The 20,818-nt window shown below is 47.7% G+C and overlaps 9 protein-coding genes across 9 annotated transcripts; 5 read left to right on the top strand and 4 right to left on the bottom strand.

Annotated features, from left to right (window-relative positions):
* Nucleotides 1-875: 875 nt before the first annotated feature.
* ACL1 (putative ATP citrate lyase, subunit 1) lies at nucleotides 876-3,079 on the top strand (the record flags this gene model as incomplete). Its single annotated transcript, XM_033568310.1, has 5 exons — nucleotides 876-1,018; nucleotides 1,078-1,194; nucleotides 1,247-1,436; nucleotides 1,492-2,587; nucleotides 2,652-3,079. The coding sequence occupies 5 exons, from the start codon at nucleotides 876-878 to the stop codon at nucleotides 3,077-3,079; spliced, it is 1,974 nt and encodes a 657-aa protein (XP_033430305.1).
* A 987-nt stretch (nucleotides 3,080-4,066) lies between these two features.
* Nucleotides 4,067-4,772, top strand: ATNIH1004_003633 (Rpp14/Pop5 family protein; the record flags this gene model as incomplete). Its single annotated transcript, XM_033568309.1, has 2 exons — nucleotides 4,067-4,319; nucleotides 4,405-4,772. 2 exons carry the CDS (start codon nucleotides 4,067-4,069, stop codon nucleotides 4,770-4,772), a joined length of 621 nt encoding a protein of 206 aa, XP_033430304.1.
* Nucleotides 4,773-4,903: 131 nt separating this feature from the next.
* ATNIH1004_003632 (GTPase GPN2) lies at nucleotides 4,904-6,073 on the bottom strand (the record flags this gene model as incomplete). The annotated part of the gene is made up of 3 exons (XM_033568308.1): nucleotides 4,904-5,560; nucleotides 5,614-5,714; nucleotides 5,785-6,073. 3 exons carry the CDS (start codon nucleotides 6,071-6,073, stop codon nucleotides 4,904-4,906), a joined length of 1,047 nt encoding a protein of 348 aa, XP_033430303.1.
* Nucleotides 6,074-6,279: 206 nt separating this feature from the next.
* ATNIH1004_003631 (WD40 repeat domain-containing protein) lies at nucleotides 6,280-7,459 on the top strand (the record flags this gene model as incomplete). Its single annotated transcript, XM_033568307.1, has 3 exons — nucleotides 6,280-6,289; nucleotides 6,340-6,595; nucleotides 6,661-7,459. 3 exons carry the CDS (start codon nucleotides 6,280-6,282, stop codon nucleotides 7,457-7,459), a joined length of 1,065 nt encoding a protein of 354 aa, XP_033430302.1.
* Nucleotides 7,460-7,667: 208 nt separating this feature from the next.
* Nucleotides 7,668-8,555, bottom strand: RKI1 (ribose-5-phosphate isomerase RKI1; the record flags this gene model as incomplete). Its single annotated transcript, XM_033568306.1, has 2 exons — nucleotides 7,668-8,122; nucleotides 8,177-8,555. 2 exons carry the CDS (start codon nucleotides 8,553-8,555, stop codon nucleotides 7,668-7,670), a joined length of 834 nt encoding a protein of 277 aa, XP_033430301.1.
* Nucleotides 8,556-9,205: 650 nt separating this feature from the next.
* ATNIH1004_003629 (NEDD8-activating enzyme E1 regulatory subunit) lies at nucleotides 9,206-10,946 on the top strand (the record flags this gene model as incomplete). Its single annotated transcript, XM_033568305.1, has 2 exons — nucleotides 9,206-9,580; nucleotides 9,648-10,946. The coding sequence occupies 2 exons, from the start codon at nucleotides 9,206-9,208 to the stop codon at nucleotides 10,944-10,946; spliced, it is 1,674 nt and encodes a 557-aa protein (XP_033430300.1).
* Nucleotides 10,947-11,627: 681 nt separating this feature from the next.
* On the top strand, nucleotides 11,628-16,471 carry ATNIH1004_003628 (putative ubiquitin-protein ligase (Asi3); the record flags this gene model as incomplete). The annotated part of the gene is made up of 5 exons (XM_033568304.1): nucleotides 11,628-12,077; nucleotides 12,139-14,420; nucleotides 15,414-15,757; nucleotides 15,827-15,910; nucleotides 15,966-16,471. The coding sequence occupies 5 exons, from the start codon at nucleotides 11,628-11,630 to the stop codon at nucleotides 16,469-16,471; spliced, it is 3,666 nt and encodes a 1,221-aa protein (XP_033430299.1).
* A 985-nt stretch (nucleotides 16,472-17,456) lies between these two features.
* ATNIH1004_003627 (uncharacterized protein) lies at nucleotides 17,457-18,139 on the bottom strand (the record flags this gene model as incomplete). Its single annotated transcript, XM_033568303.1, has 3 exons — nucleotides 17,457-17,800; nucleotides 17,866-18,004; nucleotides 18,059-18,139. 3 exons carry the CDS (start codon nucleotides 18,137-18,139, stop codon nucleotides 17,457-17,459), a joined length of 564 nt encoding a protein of 187 aa, XP_033430298.1.
* Nucleotides 18,140-19,509: 1,370 nt separating this feature from the next.
* On the bottom strand, nucleotides 19,510-20,255 carry ATNIH1004_003626 (putative DNA polymerase delta subunit 4; the record flags this gene model as incomplete). The annotated part of the gene is made up of 3 exons (XM_033568302.1): nucleotides 19,510-19,653; nucleotides 19,752-19,819; nucleotides 19,886-20,255. The coding sequence occupies 3 exons, from the start codon at nucleotides 20,253-20,255 to the stop codon at nucleotides 19,510-19,512; spliced, it is 582 nt and encodes a 193-aa protein (XP_033430297.1).
* Between the last annotated feature and the right edge of the window lie 563 nt (nucleotides 20,256-20,818).

Here is a 20,818-nt window from a genome sequence, read left to right as displayed (position 1 = left end):
GAGACTCGGGGGTTAGATTTGTTGAGCGTTACGACATTGGTGTCTCCGCAGTATCACGGAGTCATATCCTTCCTCCGTAGGTTTCTAGCAGACTAGTATTCCATCTTGACTATGAAACGACTTAGCAAGATAGCATAATATCGGGTCCTATTATTGTCCTAGTTATTTAATGGTCCCATACTCCGTAGTTATTATTATAGCAATTCCGCTACTAGTTTCAACCGTGTACTTTGACGCTTTCCCCAACTTGCAGCCGACCCAGACGACCTGTACCTCGTTTCCAAGGTACGATACCATACAGGCGATCCATCAATGCTGACCCCATCGCAAGAATCCCGATATGGTTGCCCCTCCTCTTAGCTAGTTTTTTCGGGGGATTTTTTTTTTTTGTTCAAATTTCGAAAAATTACATACTGTTTGTTACTTATACTTTTATTTGATTATTTTTTTTCCCCTCTCCATTCAACTTTCTCCATTTCTTTCCCATCAATCCACTCCATCATCCAGCTTTCCCCCTCCAATTCTATTTTCTCAATCTCCTTGGTTACTGTCATCTCCCTCCTTTCTTTCCCACTTCTACACATCCCCCTTCTTGCTAGGTCGCTGTCACCATCGCGACTTGCTTCTTAATCTACTTCTCATCCCTTGTGCCTTCTTGCCTATTCCCCTAATAATACGTCTAATCTTTTTCTATTAACGGATCTTGTTTTTGAGTGCTCTGTTGACAGGTATGTATGCTATCGGGCTTGGTGCAAGCTATAAAGACTACTTCCAATTCATCGCTTCGAATTGCTCGATACTTCACAGATCTTTACCATCTTCAATTAGTTAACAGTAAGCTAACCAACGTTGAATTGCCAGAGTAATCAGCCATCATGCCCGCTTCTGCTCCTTTGGTCAACACTGCCAATGGCGGATCCAATGCCAACGATAACATCACTCGCTTCGAACCCCCCAGCCGGGTGCTCTCCCCTTTCACCCATACCCTTTTTCACAACAAGACACGATGCTTCGTATAGTGAGTACCCTGAGCAGCGGAGGGGTGGGATTATGAACAACTTCTGACGGTCGTCATAGTGGTATGCAGCCCCGGGCTGTGCAGGGTATGCTTGACTTCGACTTCATTTGCAAGCGCAGCACTCCCTCCGTCGCTGGTATCATCTACACCTTCGGTGGCCAATTCGTGAGCAAGATGTAGGTCATAAACGCCGCATCATTCCAGGAATAATGCTTACTGGGTATATAGGTACTGGGGCACCAGTGAGACTCTTTTGCCTGTCTACCAGGATGTCTCCAAGGCTATGGCCAAGCATCCCGATGTTGACACTGTTGTCAACTTCGCTTCTTCCCGCTCCGTATATAGCTCCACGATGGAATTGATGCAATGTCCGCAGATTAAGTCCATTGCTATCATTGCGGAGGGTGTTCCGGAGAGAGTATGTGACCAGTTTCAGCTTGTGTATACATGACAGCTAGCTAACATAAACACAGCGTGCTCGTGAGATACTGGTGACTGCCAAGGAGAAGGGCATCACTATTATTGGCCCTGCTACAGTCGGGGGAATTAAGCCCGGCGCTTTCAAGATTGGTAACACTGGTGGTATGATGGACAATATTGTCGCTTCTAAGCTGTACCGTAAGGGATCTGTCGGCTACGTCTCCAAGTCCGGTGGTATGTCAAACGAATTGAACAACATAGTTTCTCAAGTCACCGATGGGGTCTACGAGGGTGTTGCTATTGGTGGAGACCGCTACCCTGGTACCACTTTCATTGATCATTTGCTCCGCTACCAAGCTGAACCAGAGTGCAAGATCCTCCTCTTGCTTGGTGAGGTTGGTGGTGTTGAGGAGTACCGTGTTATTGAGGCTGTCAAGAAGGGTATTATCACCAAGCCCATTGTGGCCTGGGCTATTGGTACCTGTGCCAGCATGTTCAAGACGGAGGTTCAGTTTGGCCACGCCGGTGCCTCGGCCAACTCCCAACTGGAGACGGCTGTGAACAAGAACAAGGCCATGCGTGAGGCTGGTATCTACGTTCCAGACACTTTCGAGGAGCTCCCTCAAGTGCTGAGAGAGGTCTACGATGAACAGGTCCGGAAGGGCATCATCAAGCCTCAGCCCGAACCTGTTCCCCCCAAGATCCCCATCGACTACTCGTGGGCCCAGGAGCTGGGTCTTGTTCGTAAGCCCGCTGCCTTCATTTCTACTATCTCCGATGATCGTGGCCAAGAGCTTCTGTACGCTGGTATGCCCATCTCTGATGTCTTTAAGGAGGATATTGGCATTGGCGGTGTCATGTCTCTGCTGTGGTTCCGTCGTCGTCTGCCAAGCTATGCTAGCAAGTTCTTGGAGATGGTTCTTATGCTCACCGCTGACCACGGTCCTGCCGTTTCTGGTGCCATGAACACTATTATCACTACCCGTGCAGGCAAGGACTTGATCAGCGCCCTGGTCTCTGGTCTGCTTACTATTGGTTCTCGCTTCGGTGGTGCCCTCGACGGCGCTGCTGAGGAGTTCACTAAGGCCTTCGACAAGGGCCTTAGCCCCCGTGATTTCGTCGACGGAATGAGAAAGGAGAACAAGCTGAGTACGCAGAACCCCAGTTTCTAACTGTAATACAAGCATAAGCACATTACTAACCGCGTGAATAGTCCCGGGTATTGGACATCGTATCAAGTCTCGTAACAACCCTGATCTACGTGTGGAGCTGGTCAAGGAGTACGCCAAGAAGCATTTCCCTAACACCAAGCTGCTTGACTACGCCATCGCTGTTGAGACTGTCACTACCTCCAAGAAGGACAATCTCATTTTGAACGTCGACGGCTGTGTTGCTGTCTGTTTCGTTGATCTCATGCGCAACTGTGGCGCCTTCTCCCCTGAGGAAGTCGAGGACTACATGCGCATGGGCGTTCTCAACGGCCTCTTCGTTCTTGGCCGTAGCATGGGTCTGATCGCGCACTACCTCGATCAGAAGCGCCTGCGCACTGGTCTTTACCGACACCCGTGGGATGACATCACCTACCTGCTTCCTGCCCTTCAGAAGGGTGGCTCGGAAGGTCGTGTCGAGGTCAACATTTAATTATTTATACCGATTTATTAATTCTCTGATATTTCCTTTTCTATAAACGGAAGAAGTGGCCAGAGTGGGATCCTGGTAATTTCGTAAAAATCCGTCGTGTTGTCTGACGTTGGAGTTATGATAGCTTGCGTTTTGCATTGTTCTCTTTTCCCCCAATTTCTTTCATATTATCCTGTTCCCAACTTACAATCTATAGTGCGCACATGTGGTATGATTAGCTGATAGGGTTGACGAATTCCACGCAATTGAGCAGGTGCAGCCTGCATCTGGTTTTTGATAAGTTACGATAGAACGGTGGCTTAGTAGCCCATGTTTTAAGTGCCATAGTTCCAGCAGATTGTGTTTTCTACAAAATAATGACAATGTCCTTACTATGACTTCACACCCATTAAATGCAGCTTGGACGGATACTGTTTAACACGTGCACTTTGTCAACCTAATCCTAGTTGTTGGTGGTGGGGCCAAATTTATCACCCATCCAGACTCAAGAACTGCTTGGCAGTAGTGGTCGATTCCTCTGAATAGAGTCTAGACTATAAAATTGCAGCTATTGCATATTCTAGCTGCTGCATATTGTCCTGAAAGCGGTTCGGGTCGTACAAACAGTAGAGTAACTTGTGGAGGAGATATGAAGCTGACTGTGGTGGCACGGCTATTCGAGCTTCCCCACTTCCGATTGGCGAAACACCTATCTCGACATGAACACATTGATCTCTCACTTTATTCACACATCCTACTAACAGTTTAGTATACTAATTACCAGCCGCCTGACGTTCCTGCATATTTATTTATGAAGGTCTACCTACAATACTGACGGCTCTTTTTTTTTTTTTTTTTTTTTTTTTTTTTTTTTTTTTTTTTGGCTATCCCTAGGAGATACCCGAGTCTTTTTTCATATTCAACAACCCCCAGACAAAAAAAAAAAAAAAAAAAAAAAAAAGATAAAAAGCTCCAAGACGACGACTAGGGAAAAACCAAACCGAATCAATGGTTCGCGTTAAACACCGCTACCTTCTCCTAGATATTCTCTATCCAGACCCTTCATCGTGGCCGTCAAAAACACCACAACGCAAATATACCCTATCGTCTCAAGCACAGTCGCAACTCCAGATCCACGCGCCCACATCAGATGCCTTGACACCCGGACTACTTGCGAAAATGGTGAGGGAGGAAGTAGCGGAGATATTTGGAGATTGGGGAATAGGTAGACTCGGGGGGGTTGGAGCAGGTGGTGTTAGTGGTACGCAAGCTATTATTTACCCCTTCCCTCTTACCTTCTGCTCTACTTTTGTCAAGGCGCGGTAAGCTAATTGAATGTCTTCCAGTGAAATATTTGTCTCCGGCTACATCGACCGCCATTATCCGTTGTCCGCGGGCTTCTTTGCGTCTCGTCTGGACCGCTCTAACTTATATGTCTGGCGTGCCGGGATTCGGCAATGGCTGTCGGCCGAAAGGTGCTGCTGCGGCTACAACAAGACCGTGTGTGTTTCGCGTGATAAGGGTTTCCGGGACAATGAGGAAAGCTGAGGAAGAGGCCATTCGACGAGCGAGAAAGGAGATTGTGCGGCTCCGAGACACGGAAGAAGTAGGGGTCCTAGAGGGCTTGGTACGGGAGTTAGGGCAGGAAGATGGATTGTCCACAGCTATGGAAGAAGATGTGGAGATGGCGAGTGATGATGAAAATGATGATTGATTGCGGCGATAAGTCGTGGATGGGGGTTGGTGTTTGAATGTGAAAAGCATCAGTCACATATTGGACGGATTTTATTTTTTAGAGATACCCTATGATACATATGTACATTATATAAACGATCAAGTTTCATGTCATGATTTTCGTACGACTTTCACGCCACTATCGGGTAGCGGCCCTCGAGCAAATTCATCATAGTCATCAATATTGTCGGTGCCTTTGCCCGTAGTTTGTGCAGCTTCCTCCCTTGCTTTTGCCTCGGTTTCCAGCTCTTTGAGTTCCTTTTCATCATATACGTCCTTCGCATCAATCCATCGTTCCTGTATGTCGCGAATATCCATGGTCCCAAGCCCTTCGCGAACAGCGATCTGCCAGACACTGTCATTTGCACCTTCAGCGGGTCCAAACACGTATCCACTAGCTCTGTCGATGACGCGTAATAGATTCATCATGCTTTTCTTGTCTTCCACAGCCAACGTCTCAAACGATACCAGACCGAACTCCTCCACTAGGTCAATGATAGCGTTATTGAGAGGCCCGAACTTCTCATGTGACAACCGGGACGATTCGGCTTCCAGATGTGGGAGGAGGTAAGTAAGGTCTTGCACGTCTGTGTAAAAATCCAAATTGAAAGGGAGGGGTGCATAGTTCGATAGGTTATCGATCTTGGTCAGAACGTTGAGGTGGGGTAAGTCCATTTGGAGCATGGCACGAAGAGAGAGTAAGAGGGCGGATATGTACATTGACGGCAGTGTGAGGTTGTAGGAGTCAATTAAATGAATTACAACTAACTGTGGTTGTCCCGTTTAGCAAGCTACTTGGTGAGGAGAGAAGGAGTACGCACTCTATATCCCAATTTTTGTATTTTGAAAAAAATGTTGCGCAACGAGGAATGATGCGTGAAGATCTCAACTTGACCCGGACAGTCAAACAAGATATAATCATCTGTAACATCCAGCATGTCAATCAGCCAATCTGGAAGGATTTGCAGCACATTGCATCAGAAAGTGCCTACCTCCAAGTTCTTTCAGGCCCTCCTCTAACCAGTCAAAGTTCTCTTCCAGTTCTTCCAACGCGTACAAAATACCTCCATTCGGCCCTAAATGATCTTCACTCATGACTTCCTCCAGCGTTACAAGGTCGCGGACGTCCAGCGCACACGGATACGACGTCTTATCATTTGCGGGATCTAAGTTCACGATGGAACATTTGCGGCCAATCGCTCCGAGGAACTGATGCATCCCATTGCAGTATGTGGACTTGCCCGCACCAGGAGGGCCAATCACCAACTGTGCAAACGGCATGGTGAGCCGCGCGAGGAGAAAGTATAGAAAATGAAGGGGCCTGGTGATATGGACGAATTGAGTTGCTGCTCTGTGCCGCCGATGATGGCAGAATATCTTAGGGCGGCGAGACCCGGCAGAAAACGATCCGAAAGGCAAAGGCTCAATGACGCCGCTCGATCAACAACCCCAGACAGTGTGCCGTATCTAGTGCTTTGTCCCAGACCATGGCATCGAGTAAGATCGTCGCCGTATGGAAATCGAGGCTCAAGCTAATGGAGTTTCAGATCAATTTACCGTTACCTCCCCTCCGTCAGACGCTATTTCGGCTTTGAAGTTCTCTCCCGAATCTAATTCTACACGATTCGTTGTATCGTCGTGGGATAAGAACGTTTATCTATACGAGCTGCGCGATGAGAATGGGAATGTAGGGGAAGGGAAATTGTTGCAAAAATTTGAGCACCGCGCTCCGGTGCTAGATGTGTGCTTCGGCGCAAACGAAGATGAGATCTACACGGCTGGTTTGGATTGGGACGTCAAGAAGTGAGTGTCAGTAATTATTCAGCTGAGGTATCAGCCACTGCGCATATGTTGCTAATATTCTGTAGGATTGACGTAGCATCGGCTACGCATACCGTACTCAGCAGCCACGATGCAGGTGTTCGAAGCGTTGTCTACAGCAAGGAACACAACCTGGTGATATCGGCTTCGTGGGATTCCACATTACATGTACACTGTACCGATAACACGAACGCTATTCCCGCAATTATTCCTCTTCCTTCCAAGCCATTTTCCATGTCTCTTACCGCCACAAAACTCGTCGTCGCAATGGCCTCGCGCGCCTTAAATATATATGATTTGAAGTCTTTGGCTCTTCTGACAGCGCAGTCGGACGGCACAGCTCCGAATAAGATCGAGGTGGCACCGTGGCAAAGAAGGGAGAGCAGTCTCAAGTTCATGACTCGCTCCGTGGCCTGCATGCCCGACGATGCAGGATATGCCTCTTCGAGCATTGAGGGACGAGTAGCAGTTGAGTGGTTCGACCCATCTGCGGAGTCGCAAGCACGGAAATATGCATTCAAGTGCCACCGACAGACATCAGATGAAGTAGATGTGGTTTTCCCAGTTAATGCGCTTTCATTCAATCCCATTCATGGCACCTTCGCATCTGGAGGTGGGGACGGAGTGGTCGCCCTTTGGGATGGGGTTGCGAAAAGGAGAATTAGGCAATACCAGAAGTATCCGTCAAGCGTTGCTGCTGTAGACTTTAGCAGCAATGGGAAGTATTTGGCAATAGCTATTAGCCCCGGTTTCGAAGACGGGAAAGATGATATAGCCGGAGGCACAGTCAACATTTACGTGCGTGAACTTGGGGAGACGGAAGCTAAAGGGAAAGGGGCGAAATAAATGCAAATAACCAGCTTCTATGATAAATTTCATTATGATCTGAAACGTGGTCTTGATATTGAACCGCCTTGCGCTGGTTTATCTCCATAGTACATGATCTGCCGATCACACAAACAACTCAAGTTTATGCTAATCTCCAAATGGTATCATCATTGTATCTCTTAACCGTATATCATCCACACAATTTTTAACTGTACGTGGAACATATCTAAGCAGCCTTTCTTACCGATACTGAGCCATCAGACATGCCAAAATAAGCCGCAATGGGCTTCTGGCCTCCGATGCCGCCCTGTGCTTGGGCCTGTGGACCAGTAAAACCGGAGAAAATCCCTACATCCAAGACACCAGGGATCAGCTTAATGGCCTGTGAGAGTTTTTCGACCTCCCACACCCCATCCTTTCCACTGCCATCCTTGCCTGCTGCCACATCCGCTTTCGTAAGCAGAGTCTTGAACGGAGCATCGATGATGTAAAACCCTTGATCAGTCTTTAGTGGTTCTTTTGTAGGAACATTGGGCTGCGGGGCGGAGCTCAAGCGGACTGCAGGCTCAATACTGCCCAATTCCTTAAGTGCGGAGACAACACGATGCGCGGCAATGGGAGCCACCTCGATGGGAATGTACTTCCAGTTGGAAAGAAGACGAGACTGGAGTTTGCGCGAGTCTATCAAGTATCAGCGTTCATAGGCCTATGCTCACCGCAACTGAGTTCACTTACCTGCGACGCAGATGAACTCCTTCGCCTGGAGAGCAACGATTTTTTCCTGGAACAGACAGGCACCACCACCCTTAATTAGATTTAGATCGTCATCTACTTCGTCCGCACCATCGAAGGCCACATCCAAAATAGTTCCCTCCGGGATTGAATCAAAGTCCACAGCCGTCAATCCATGGGAGACGATGAGTTGTTTGGATTGGAAGCCTGTTGGCACGTATTTAGTGAGAGAGGTGTCTACCCCGGATTCCTTGATGGCTTTGACGACGTAGACAATTGTAGAACCGCTTCCAATTCCAACAAATTTAGCGTCCTTAGGGTAGTGGTTCTGCACGGCAGCCTTGCCGGCTGCGCGTTTTGCTTCTTCGACAATACTGGCCATTGTGGATTGAAGGCGAGGAATGGTGGAAGGGAGTCGGGAGGAGGAGAGGTGAAAAGGATGTGAACGAACGCGAGAATAAATAGGAGAAACGAGATGGGAGAATCGGATTCTGCAAATGTATTAATTGGTGGCTATGCCGTGCCGGGGTCAACTTCTCTAGCGGCTGCAAATAATTGGGGGAGGAACCACAGGTGGCAGTGTGGGGAGTCCTCAGCTCCAATAGATCAATGGTTCAGCCAGAGAATTAGCCCACTTACAAAGGGACACCACCGCACAGAGGGGTGGAAAGGGACATGGCATATGCAATGAACCGACAGCAACTCTCGGGGCTCTCTTATCCGCTCTTCCAGCACAATCATGCAAGTAATAATCGCAGAGGAAATCCCTTGAGGCGGGGCAGTGTCGTCATAGCCTGGCTTGTCCGCTTCAAGCCGCCGTCGCAGGGTCCGTCAGGTGACTAGCGGGCGTCTAAGTACTTGCGGAGTCGCTCTAGGTTGTCGCAACATCTACCAGGCAATCGTTCATACCCAGATACGGACTGTACCCCTTGTGCTGCTAGGGACTCCTGCTGGATACTTGACGTATCAGAATTCTCCTCACCCTCTTTCATACACCCGACTTGTTGCTTCTTATTGTGCCTACCGCCCGTTATGACCGAGGCTTTCCATAATGCCCTAGGTGGGCCTTCGTCCAAAGAAAGAAAATATGACCGCCAACTACGCTTATGGGCTACTAGTGGTCAACAAGCTCTTGAAAACTCCTGGGTCCTTCTAGTGAATTCAGACGGACCTTGGACCGCCCAAAACACCGGTGTATCAGGGGTAGCGGGCGTGGAGACTCTCAAAAACCTCGTGTTACCGGGGATTGGAGGATTTACCGTCGTTGATCCTGCTGTTGTCACCGAATCAGACCTCGGGGTGAATTTCTTTCTCGAAGAAGGGAGTTTGGGCAAACCCAGAGCCGAAGAGACCTGCCGGTTGTTACGAGAACTCAATCCCGACGTAGATGGCAGCTTCCATCAAAAGGTACATCACGTAGTTCCATTAAAATATGCGCAAAAACGACCTTCATGCTAATAAATTGAAATGCCAGCCGGTTACAGAGCTTTTACAGGATCCTGCCTTTCTCCCGACGCATAAGCTGGTCGTGATATCGGGTCCCATGAAAAGCTCTTCTCTAGACGCTCTCTGCGGCGCTGCTAGAGAGTATAATATTCCCGTGATCTATGTGCGTTCTGTCGGATTCTACTCTAGCTTCTCTGTCCAGCTCCCGGCGCTGTTCCCTATTGTAGAGACACACCCGGATCCGGAAACGACACAGGATCTCCGTCTTCTCACTCCTTGGCCAGAGTTGACTGCAGCGGCTGCTAGTGTCAGCAACTTGGACAGCATGGATGACCACCAGCATGGCCATGTGCCGTACATATTATTACTCCTTCATTACCTGGAGAAGTGGAAGCAAACGCACAACGGAAACGTTCCTTCTAACTACAAGGAGAAGTTTGAGTTCAGGGAGATGGCACGGTCAAGCGCGCGAACAAATAATCCTGAAGGTGGCGAAGAAAACTACGATGAGGCGGTTGCCGCAGTGTTGAAAGCGTTAAATCCGTTTAGTTTGCGCAGTTCGGTTCGCGAAGTATTCGAGACGGAGGAATGCATGAACCTAAAGCCAGAATCTACCGACTTCTGGATCATCGCAGCAGCTGTCCGAGAATTCTATGACAAGCACAAAGTGTTGCCTTTATCAGGATCATTACCCGATATGAAAGCTCAGTCAGCCGACTATGTTGCTCTTCAAAACATCTATAAAATGAAGGCGCGAAAGGACATGGAAGAGGTGACCAACATCGTTAGGAAACTCGAATCACAGTTGGAAGGCTGCCGCTTTCTTGAAGTCCAGGTTAAAGAGATTGAACTCTTCTGCAAGAATGCCGCCCACATCAAGGTTATCAAGGGCCGTGCTATTCCCCGCATAGATAACGATGCCCACACGCTCAAAATGATTCGAAATAACTTGAGCAATGCAGAATCCAGAATTCCTATTTATATCGCATTTGAAATTCTGGATAGCGTCATCACAGAAGTTCAAGGGAACAACCTTACCGAGTTGTTGGAGAATGAAACAGTGTGGAGTACCCACGTCAATCGTATCATCGATACGCTCAATCGCGATGATCCAGCAACCGTTGATGATGATGCACGCCAACAAATCCTGGATGCCGTCCAAGAGCTACGACGCACCGAAGGTGGCGAGTTACACAACATTTCCGCCCTTACAGGAGGACTAGTCGCTCAGGAAGCACTAAAGGTACTTACCCGGCAGTACGTGCCTTTGGATAACACTTGCATTTTTGACGGTGTGCGAAGCAGTAGTGAGATGTATAGGCTATAATGATTTAATGAAGTTGGGTGGGGATTGTGACGAGGGAGCTGGTGTCTTTTCCATGTCCATAGAGCTTAACTTTGATGAAATGAATCCATGAAATCTACTATGATAGTGGCCACATATCTTAGATGCACCTTGGCATCTATGTACACCTCTTAACCATCTACATGGGGTATGCGGAATATGCATAAATACTTCTCCAAAATTAAGCTATAAATATTAGATATTATGTGTGGAAGATAGATTCAAATACATGTGAGAGGAGAATAAATTTGTCTATTCTGGTGGAGTCGGTATGAAATTGCGTCAATGACATGTGCAGATCCGTGCGCCTGATGGAGTTTAGCGCCACCTTCACCCCCCAAGAATGACAAGTTGGACTCCCCGACAATTCCGCAGGAAAGAAAGTCGACGGTTTGCAGTGCTTGATCTTTCTTGCCTAACCAGAACCCCATTGTATGTGTGGCCACGATGCACATGGAGTTTGTTGCTCCTATTCCTTTCTTCTAGTTCATGCGTTGTTGGTGATACTTTGTCCCATTTCTTTCCTTTCTTGCTCCGCATTCTATTCTCCGCAGACGGATGACCTCTTTCGCCTTGATTGCCCAGTGCTGGGAACTCCAAATTTGGATTTCCTTCATCGGGCTGACGACGGTGATCTGATTCAAATCTGAATAACAACTAACCATGACTACCTTGCAAAACCCTGGGAACGTTCGGAATATCCAAACTGCCGCCCCGTCATTAACCGCACAAACTGTCAGTAACGGAACGACGACCCTAACTACTCATTCCTTATTATCATCCACTCGCGATCTAATCGCTCTTCCGTTGCGGGGTCTTTATCAGGCAGAAGTTTTCGCGTTTTCTACATTACCTAGACGGATTGGGAGACTGGTGGGGTTACAAGAGATGGCTACGTTTTTTAGGGGAGCATCGACTGGAACAGGGGCAGGAGGCGATGCAGCGGTTGCCGCAATGCAGACGGCTGCTGATGCTACCGGAGAAGGAGTAGCTGATGCTGTAGCCCAAGCTGATGCAAGCCATCATATCACAGATATATTCCAGGCAGTGGTACGATTTAGTGGCTTCTTTTCCTACCTGACGAGTCGGTGGTCCTTAGCCTGCTTCACTGTGGTAAGCACATTCCATAATGCACTGGAGGACGTTCATGATTACGCGATTCTAATGATTAAAGGCCCTTATTTTAAATAGGATCACCATATACGCATCCACCAGACGACCACTCCACCTAGACTGGACCAGGCGGTTAGCGTTGAGAATCGTTCCTATTCTTCTATTCCTGTCCCAGATCATCTCCTTGCTCCGCGCCATTCGGTGTCAGACATCTCCGGATTATTCACTTCTCCGCTACGGTACAACCGGGAAACGGCTTTTGTTCGACCATGCAGGGAGTGGGGGCTTTTTAAATGCATTTGGATCCACACTACTACCGTGGGAGACTGACGAGCAGTCATGCCTAGCCGTCAACATGGGCCGCCCTGCTAATGCATCTACTAATTCACACGGATCATTTGTTCTCCTGTGGCCAGTATTTTTGCGGCTCTGTTTGAATCATTTTGTGGAAACCCTGTCGTGTGCTTTGCAAGGAAGAGCCGTCGTAACGGAAGCCGGAATGTCTATCTTTGAACATTCACTCGCATTTGCTGAGGCAGAATCAACTATCAGCCAATCTCTTGGACTGGGCTTATTTGGCTTGCCCAAGCAGAATGGGAGCAAGGAAGATCTCGGTGACAGTAGTCAATCCGCCCTTCATCTTCTCAGCAGGACCCAAGTCTTAGAGCGGATGAATGTCACTCCGGAATTACTTTTGATTGCTCTAATCTCATGCTGTAACAGCCTCACCTCGAATATTCTGGATGTCTTTGGAAAGCAAAGCCGGTATCGTTTTGCTAACACCGCTTTCTGGGGACTTTGCTTTATGTCGACGATGGCCTGGGGTTTACTCCCCGGCTCGTCTGTAGGAAGCGACGGTATGGTACTCAAATTTCCAACGGTCTGCATTGTGGGATTTGTCCCTCATCTACTTATTTTACTTGGCATTGTCGTGTGTGCGATTATCTACTCGCTAGCTCTCTTTATCACGGCCTTTTCACTACCAAGAGACGCTTCTCAGCGATTGACACTCCGAGAAAGATTCGCAACAGCACATGAAAACATGCAAGGTTCAACGCAGGTACACAACGTTCGTTTCAACCGCCATGAGGACTTCTACACCACTCTGTTAAGAATCGGCTATACCGCCCTGACTGCTGCCAGTGAAGCAGTATTCTTGAATGAAGGGAAGGGAGTGGTCGCTCGGAATATGACGTGGCTGGAAGAGGACAGGTTAACGGAGATTGAGTTTTCTCGACAGACGTACCGTTTCGGTCAAACTCGGAACACTCGAGCCCAAGACACACTGTTTGAAACTGAATCTATGAATTTTGACATATCCCATGCACCGTCAGAGTGGGAAAGCGGATACGGTCGAGAGAAGAAGATCGAGAAGCCTAGAAATGGCTCCCGGTCCCTTCGTTCCCACACAGATCCTGGCGGCGTTGGTGCCTTCCGAGGTGCGCTTCGATGCTATCATGGGTTCTCATTCTTCCGAGCAATATTTTATCTCATTCTTAGATGGACTGCTCACGGCTTAGACAAACTGCTCGGTAAGTTGGGGATCGCAGCGCGGCCGCAGTGGCTGAAGAAGATTGTCGGGCCTCGTAGAAAAAATACACAGGAAAAGAGGAGCGGCAGCACTACGGAATCTTTAGATTTCTGGATTTTGACTGATAATGACGAGCTGGAATTGCCGGATAACCACGAGTTCGATGTGGAGAAGGAGATGCGTAAACGGGAACGTTCGAACACAATCAACTGGGCACAGGATGATGAAAGACGGCTTGACGAGAAACTCTATAGTTGGTGGAAGGCTGGTGGCTCATGGGGAAATCAAGATCATAGTGCGGACTATGTTCCTTCAATTAGAGATATGGACGACACGACCAGTGTTATATCAACGTCTACAAACGACTCAGTATGGGAGGATGAATCCGATGGTCGTCGCACGCCCACGTTGGCCAACCCGTTCCCGGCAGGATTTTCCCGGGAAAGTTCGCCAGCTCAAGAATCACTCATGGACGTTGGCTCTTTTACACGCCTCCTTGACCCTCGGGACCAGGAAAGCAGGGAAGAGGCGCGGATTCTGGCTGCCCACCTGTCAGCCGGGCAAGAAGGCCGCATTTTGACCCGTCGCCAGTTTCAACAGCAAGTTGAACGCGAGCGAGCACAGATCCTGCTATCCTCGAAACTACCCCAGCTTAGAGCAGGGGCACAGAGCGATGGGAAGCGTAGGCCAACCATCGAAGACGAGAGTGAAATCTTAGAAAAGCTCATCCTTTCGCGGCGCTCCCAAGCGTCGCCTTCTAACGGGCAGACATGGGAGTCTGGGGCATCAGGACTTGGGCCCAGCGGACCTCCGTGTGTGATTTGCCAGACCAATCCACGTTCGATCATTACCTGGCCATGTCGATGTCTTTGCGTGTGTGAAGAATGCCGAGTGAGTCTTGCTATGAATAATTTCGGAAGCTGTGTGACTTGCCGACAGGAGGTTGGAGGGTTTGTACGTTTATGGGTACCATAAATGTCTCAAAGTTGTAGTCAGTTCCGACAATCCACAGCTTGTTCTCCCTCTACTATGGCCGTCTATTTATTTTCATCTCCTATCGTTGCATATTGTGCTTCTACCATTGCGTTGGCATGATGAATATACTGTATATTGCTTATGACATTATATCTTTGTATAGTTCCGATTTATATCTAATGCAAAGACTTTCTACTTGTAATCAGATTCATATAAGGCGTTTTCTCAAAGCTTTAGATTTTCCGAAGTAGAAGTGTTATTTCGTCGAGAGATGTCATGAAGATACGCCATGATGATAATTTTACTGCAAACAACTTCAACGTATGTTGAATCAACAATTCTGGGCATTCTGTATGTTACTATAATTACATCAGGAACAAATTTGCCCTTGCGTGTAGATATTATTATGCTAAGACAATGTTGAGGGAAAGGAACTGAACGATACTTTGCTAGTCTAGATGAACAATGCCACAATCAAATCCTGATAGCAGGAGATCTCTTGACCCATAAGCCTGCGTTAAGTACAGAAGAGATCCCTTCCAGCAGTGAAGAATTGCACCCAACGCGTTGATTTGTGCCTGTGGTGAGGCCATTTTCTTCACTGTGCGTGACCTAGCACCATAACAGTAACACTTCGAACTAAATCATTTAACCAGTTCACTCTTTCACTTCTTTCTTCTATTGTCCATACTGCCTTCTATTAAGTTTTGATAAACACAAACCATAATTGCACCTGGCTCTGTTTTTATATCTATTCCACACCCTGTTCTACGATCATACAGTCTTCGCTTGGAGAAACCCTTGAACCCTTTTAAGGCATCTCTGAACAGAAAACATACTACGTGTAAGGACATGTCGTCAAATAGCCTTACCACCAACAGAGATACGCAGAATCTGCAGATGAATGATTCTAGCGCTCGTCCATCTGCTGCAACCAGTCAGTCGGCCACAGTCCCCCGCGCTGTGAACAACTACAATGCCAGCGTCGGCGATGACACTGTCTACACTTTCCGGATTGTCAATGTAAACGGTGATCTCCAGCTTGTGCGCACTGATAATGCAAATCACGACTCAGAGAACTCTGACGCAGAGGTCGAGCACATTGAAGACATTGCTGTTGGTGAAATGATCGAAATCGATCCCCGCGCCAATGGAATCGACCTCAACTTCTCTGGTATAAAGGATTTTGTCTCTGTATTGCTGTCAGTATTACGACCATCTGTTGCTAACTACTAATCTCCAGATGTCTTTGCTACTGACCATGATAATCGCACTGCTGGGACGAGAAGCACTGAGCTCACAAATGGTAACAACACCAATCATCCTGGTAGGAAGTCAAGTCTATCTCCTCAGTTAGCATCATGGCCTCTAATATATACCAGGTGATTCTCAAGATGGGGCTCCTACTACTACTCACCAGAACACCCCCACCATTGCAATGGACAACACCCAGCTCGCCAATACTGCTACTCCCAGCAACGGCATTGTAAACGGACATAGTCCCACCGTGGCTATCGATATCGGAAACAAGGAAGAAATTGAGCAGAACGGCATCGATCCAGCCAGCACACCAACTGCCAGTCTCAGGGCTCATCACCGCGCCGTGCACCCGATTGACCATACCGCCACTGGCCGCCGCGCAGCGAGAATAAACAGTCCATTTGGTCTGTTCGATGACTTTGACCTGGAACTGTTTTTTCTTGTTGATTCGGAATATGATGCAGATGAGTCGGACTGCTCTACCGAGTTCGAGGCCGGGTCTTTCTGGGAGTTTGGTCTCAATAGTAGTGACGAGGAAGAAGATGATGGCGAGGATGATGTTGGAGGAGAAGGAGGAGATAATAGTGATGACGACAACCAGGGAACAGCAATAGAAGCTGGCATTTAACAACAGTGACTGCCTGCCAGCCAACCGGACAACAGACGGACTCGGTGGCCAGTCGGTTGACACTCTTTATCTGGATCAGGTGGGTTCTCCCTGTCACTGTTCGTTTCTGTTTATTCAGCTCAGTGAAAAAGAACGAGGATGTACGCTGACGGAAGTGAGAAAGAAAAAGAGAAGAGAAAGTAGAAATTCCTACGCTAGGTTCTGTTATTGTTTGTTTTGGACAGAAATCTGAGCGCAAATTCACCTGGAAACGTTACGCGGAGGCAATGATTGGTCATCATCCTCTACTTTTCTTTACGTTCATATCCCTTCATCTCTATTTTTTCTATATGGGTTTGCAGGACTGGTGTTTCCATGGATCTCTTTGTCACAGAATTTAAGCGGTTTGCATGATGGCAGTTACGGCTACTATGAGTGCTATAATATGATGATGATATGATGAAATAATGATATGCCATTGGATGGAAAGGACGGTTGGCTTCTAGTGAGTTTCACTTTGCCGGATCAAGAATATTATGAGGAAAGGGAATAAAGGATTAAGAAAAAAAGGAGAAATCAAATCAAATCGAACAGGGTCCTGCGGATATTAATCCAATCGGCTCTTTACATGGATCCATGATAAGGAATCCTGCGAACTTACGGAAACGAAAGGATTCGTCCTTCATTCAAACGTTGCATTAAGTTTTCAAATAGGTCGTTCGCCAAATACCATTGGATGGAGTCGACGGCGATATGAAGAAGATCTGACCTCATAAACTCATAAATGTCCTCCACGATTACAGTATAATCTCCGCTAACTGAGAATTCACACCCGAAAGGACGCAGAAAATGCGTGACAAAAGGATGGTGTAGAAAATAAATAAATCAAAAACCAAAACGCTCATCATCGTCATACAGTCTCGAGCGACGAAAGAGAGCTTGCTGCAAAACAATCTGCCCTAACTTCATGTAGATACATCTACTATCACATTGATTATGACGGGATTTATAGCATGCAAACAGCTGCAGCGGCAGCAACAACCGCGCCAACCATGTTGTCCTTATTATGTGAAGCCGCGCCGGTCGAAAGAGCAGAGGAACTTGCGGGCGGCTGAGAACGAGAACTAGTTGGCGAGTGACTGGCCGAGGATGAAGCTGGAGAAGAAGAAGGGACATGCGAAGAAGAGCCAGGACTCGACGAGCAAGCTGTAGGAAGACCCATACCCCCTGAAGTTGTAGATCCAGCTGTCGAGGTAGGGCCAGACGTCTGCTTGGGCCCGGTAGTCACAGGTGGGACAGAGATGGGGTGGCCAGCTTGGGAACACTGCTGGACAACAGCACTTGAGACAGCTGCCCAAGCATAAGTAATCAATTGGCAAGTAGTGAGATGGTATGGAAAGGTCAAGATCACGCACCGACTTGGTCTGATTGATCGCAGGCGTCGCGCACACAAGGAGTGACAGTCTCAACAAGCCCAGTCTTCTGGCAGTGGCACGAAAAGTCGGTCAACTCAGAGCATCCATCTTTAGAAAGAGCATTGACAAAGCAGTTCACCTGGGAGGAAACATCAGTTTAACAAGTCGTGGGTAGGTTGATGGACTCTCTCACAGAACAGCGAGGAATATTTCCAAGCTGGGCATTAGAGAGACCGGCAGTAAGGACAGCAATGAAGACGAGAGGAAGTTTCATTTTCGCAGATGCGGTAGATCACTATAATGGCTTTGATACTAAACTATATGCTTTGGAATTGTCAGAAAGGAGTGTATTGTCTCAAGAAGGATTGCCTAGCTCGTAATGAGTGGAAGTTGTTGGGAGAAAAGATCTAGATTTCTACTTACCGCGATGGACGTAAGAAAGGCTTATGTACCTCTCCCTCTAGCTGCAGTGTCGCCTTTTATCCTTGACTCTTGCGTCACATGCGTCTGACTTTTCCGATGTTGACGTCGAACTGACAGATGTGTGCGTCCATGGTCAAAGCTACCAGCTTTTAAACAAGGCCTAAATGTCCAATCAAATGTAAGCAAAGGCACTATGTAACATGGACGGTGAAGCTGAACCTACTAGGTTGGAATTCTGTCCTCCATTGGCGTCGAGATACTTCCGCCCCTGACGTGATACAGGTGTAGCCAGTACCTACCCCCATGGCAGTAAGATATGCAGCTGCCTTGGTGAAACCACACGCCAACCGCTCCGTATGTTATATACCTACATGGATGTCACATCTGGTAGCATCTGGCAGGGTTTTCTGTAGCGCAAGAAGGCAAAACCGATCATTTTAGAAATAGACCATGTGAAGTCGAGATATATGGCTAATAGGAGCTCTGGGAGGCGTATCGGCTCGCAGTGCGAATGTAACATCACCGCTGCCTGGCGAATTAACCACCTGCAGGCTAGAGCTAGTGTGTGCATACAAAACCCACCATGTAAAAACAATGCGGGCAGATCATGTGGAGCGTAGTATCCCGCCTGTCAGAACCTAAGGTAGCTCGAATTTGAAAACTGTCCTTCTTCATTCTTTTGAGTTGGGTCACTAAGAGAAACCCGTGTTTCCTCTAGGGTGTACCTATAAATAGATTATATATAAGGTCAACTAAGAAAGTGGACGGAAATCGGAACCTTTGCCCGCAGTCATATATAATCCGAGATGTGCAACCTGATCAAGTGTCCGCTAGATGTGGCTATCACATGTTGTGTTTGACAAACCAGTTAGAACATGTCGTAGACTTTTTACAATTTACTTAATTTACTTGGTACAATACTTCGATTCCTCTCCACCAGGCTTGTCTGCGGCGTTCAAAGAATTTTCGAAACAAGGAAGGCCAGAAAATCCAACGGTCAGTAATGCAAAAGTATGCAGCAATACAGAACTAATTTCACGTCCTATATAGAGGGGTGAGCCAGCATACTGATTAAAAGTATCACATTAGAAAGGGTATGTACAAAGTTCCCAAACGCCCTGCTTATTATAGAAGCCAACGCCAGCACCTTCCCATACTAGCCCTCCTTCATGAAGGGGCCATCGTACACGGCACATTCTGACCCAGGTGGTATCTAGCTCCTCAACTCATCAGTTCATCGACATAGGCTCTCTGTTTTGTATCATCGGTTTGCTTCAGCAGTACAGCCAGTACTTCAAGGGGTGGGTTGAGTTTCAGCGTATTTGCCCGTCTCCAACGCTTTAGTCGAGGGATCCCGATACAGGGCTACTTTGATGGTTAGATCATATAAAAAAAAGAATAGGAAAGGCAAGAAGGAAAAAAGAAGCTCTAGGAGCCAGGAAATGGAAGATGACCAAACATACCCCAAACTGACTGGAGAGATCGAAGTGTCGCAAAATCTTGTCATGCAATGAGAGCTCCTCTTGATGAACTATATGTTCAAAAGAAGTTGTTAGTCAACTCGGTCCAAAATCCCAATAGTCAGCCCAATACCCACCTCGAGGGCCCCTTCTTTTGTCTTCTTCTTTGCTCCAGTAGTGCCGTAGATCCTGCTCTGTCATATTCATTGCTCTCTTATCTTCCTCCGACAGAAGTTTTTGCATCTCTGTTTCTGCCTGGTCTCTCACCACAACCTCCGCCACATGCGGCTCGAAGGGAATAATCGGTGAGTCTTGAAGCCGGGAGGCCGCATCATGAGAGGTGTTTTCAGGAACGACGGTAGTCACGGTGTTAAGGTCCTTCGATTTCTTAGCTGGGGCTGTTGCAGATGGCTTGGTGATTCTGGATTTGGAACCGAATGATAGCGTCGCCTGGCTTGAGCGAGAAGAGGCAGTGGTATTAACTCGGCGGCGATTAGTGGGAGGCATCGTCGGGGACTAGAGTAGATATGCAGGGAAGGAGTCTTCAGAACGAACAGGAGATGGATCTAGGCGTCACTTCGCCGGCGTATAATGGATACCTATCTATGCCTGAATGATGAAAGAAGGATGAATTCCAGTTCTGGCTAAGCCGTTGGCAGTGGGGAAAGACGATGTCATGGCTGTTGCACAGGGCAACCGCAAATAGACCTGAGCTGGCTGGCTCCAAAGAAGACAATGCCGGTCAAGGTGCAACTTATAGACTGCTCTACGATTTATTGAAATCAACAGACTCTAGCAAAGCAATACATCTATTAAAGCTCCCAACCGGCCACTCTGCAAATTACATAATACATGGGGTGGTGCCTGGATGCCTGAGGAACCAAGACTAAAAAATATGTCATCTCTACTGTGCCTTGACTCCTCACTTGCAATCCTGTAGGAGCCAACAGAGTTATATGTCCAAAGTAGGGAGGGTCCTAGCCCCTAAAGAGAAGCCTATACCAGGAGCTCTTGATCACGGGGTCTCGTTTGTAATGGCTCTCCACCGGGAGGTAGCGATGATTTGAAAA

The sequence above is a fragment of the Aspergillus tanneri genome, assembly GCF_003426965.1.
Source record: "Aspergillus tanneri strain NIH1004 chromosome Unknown AapTan_1_pilon_pilon_pilon, whole genome shotgun sequence".
NCBI lineage: Eukaryota > Fungi > Ascomycota > Eurotiomycetes > Eurotiales > Aspergillaceae > Aspergillus > Aspergillus tanneri.
Note: the sequence above shows the minus strand (reverse complement) of the source record. Positions and strands in the feature narration are given on the sequence as shown.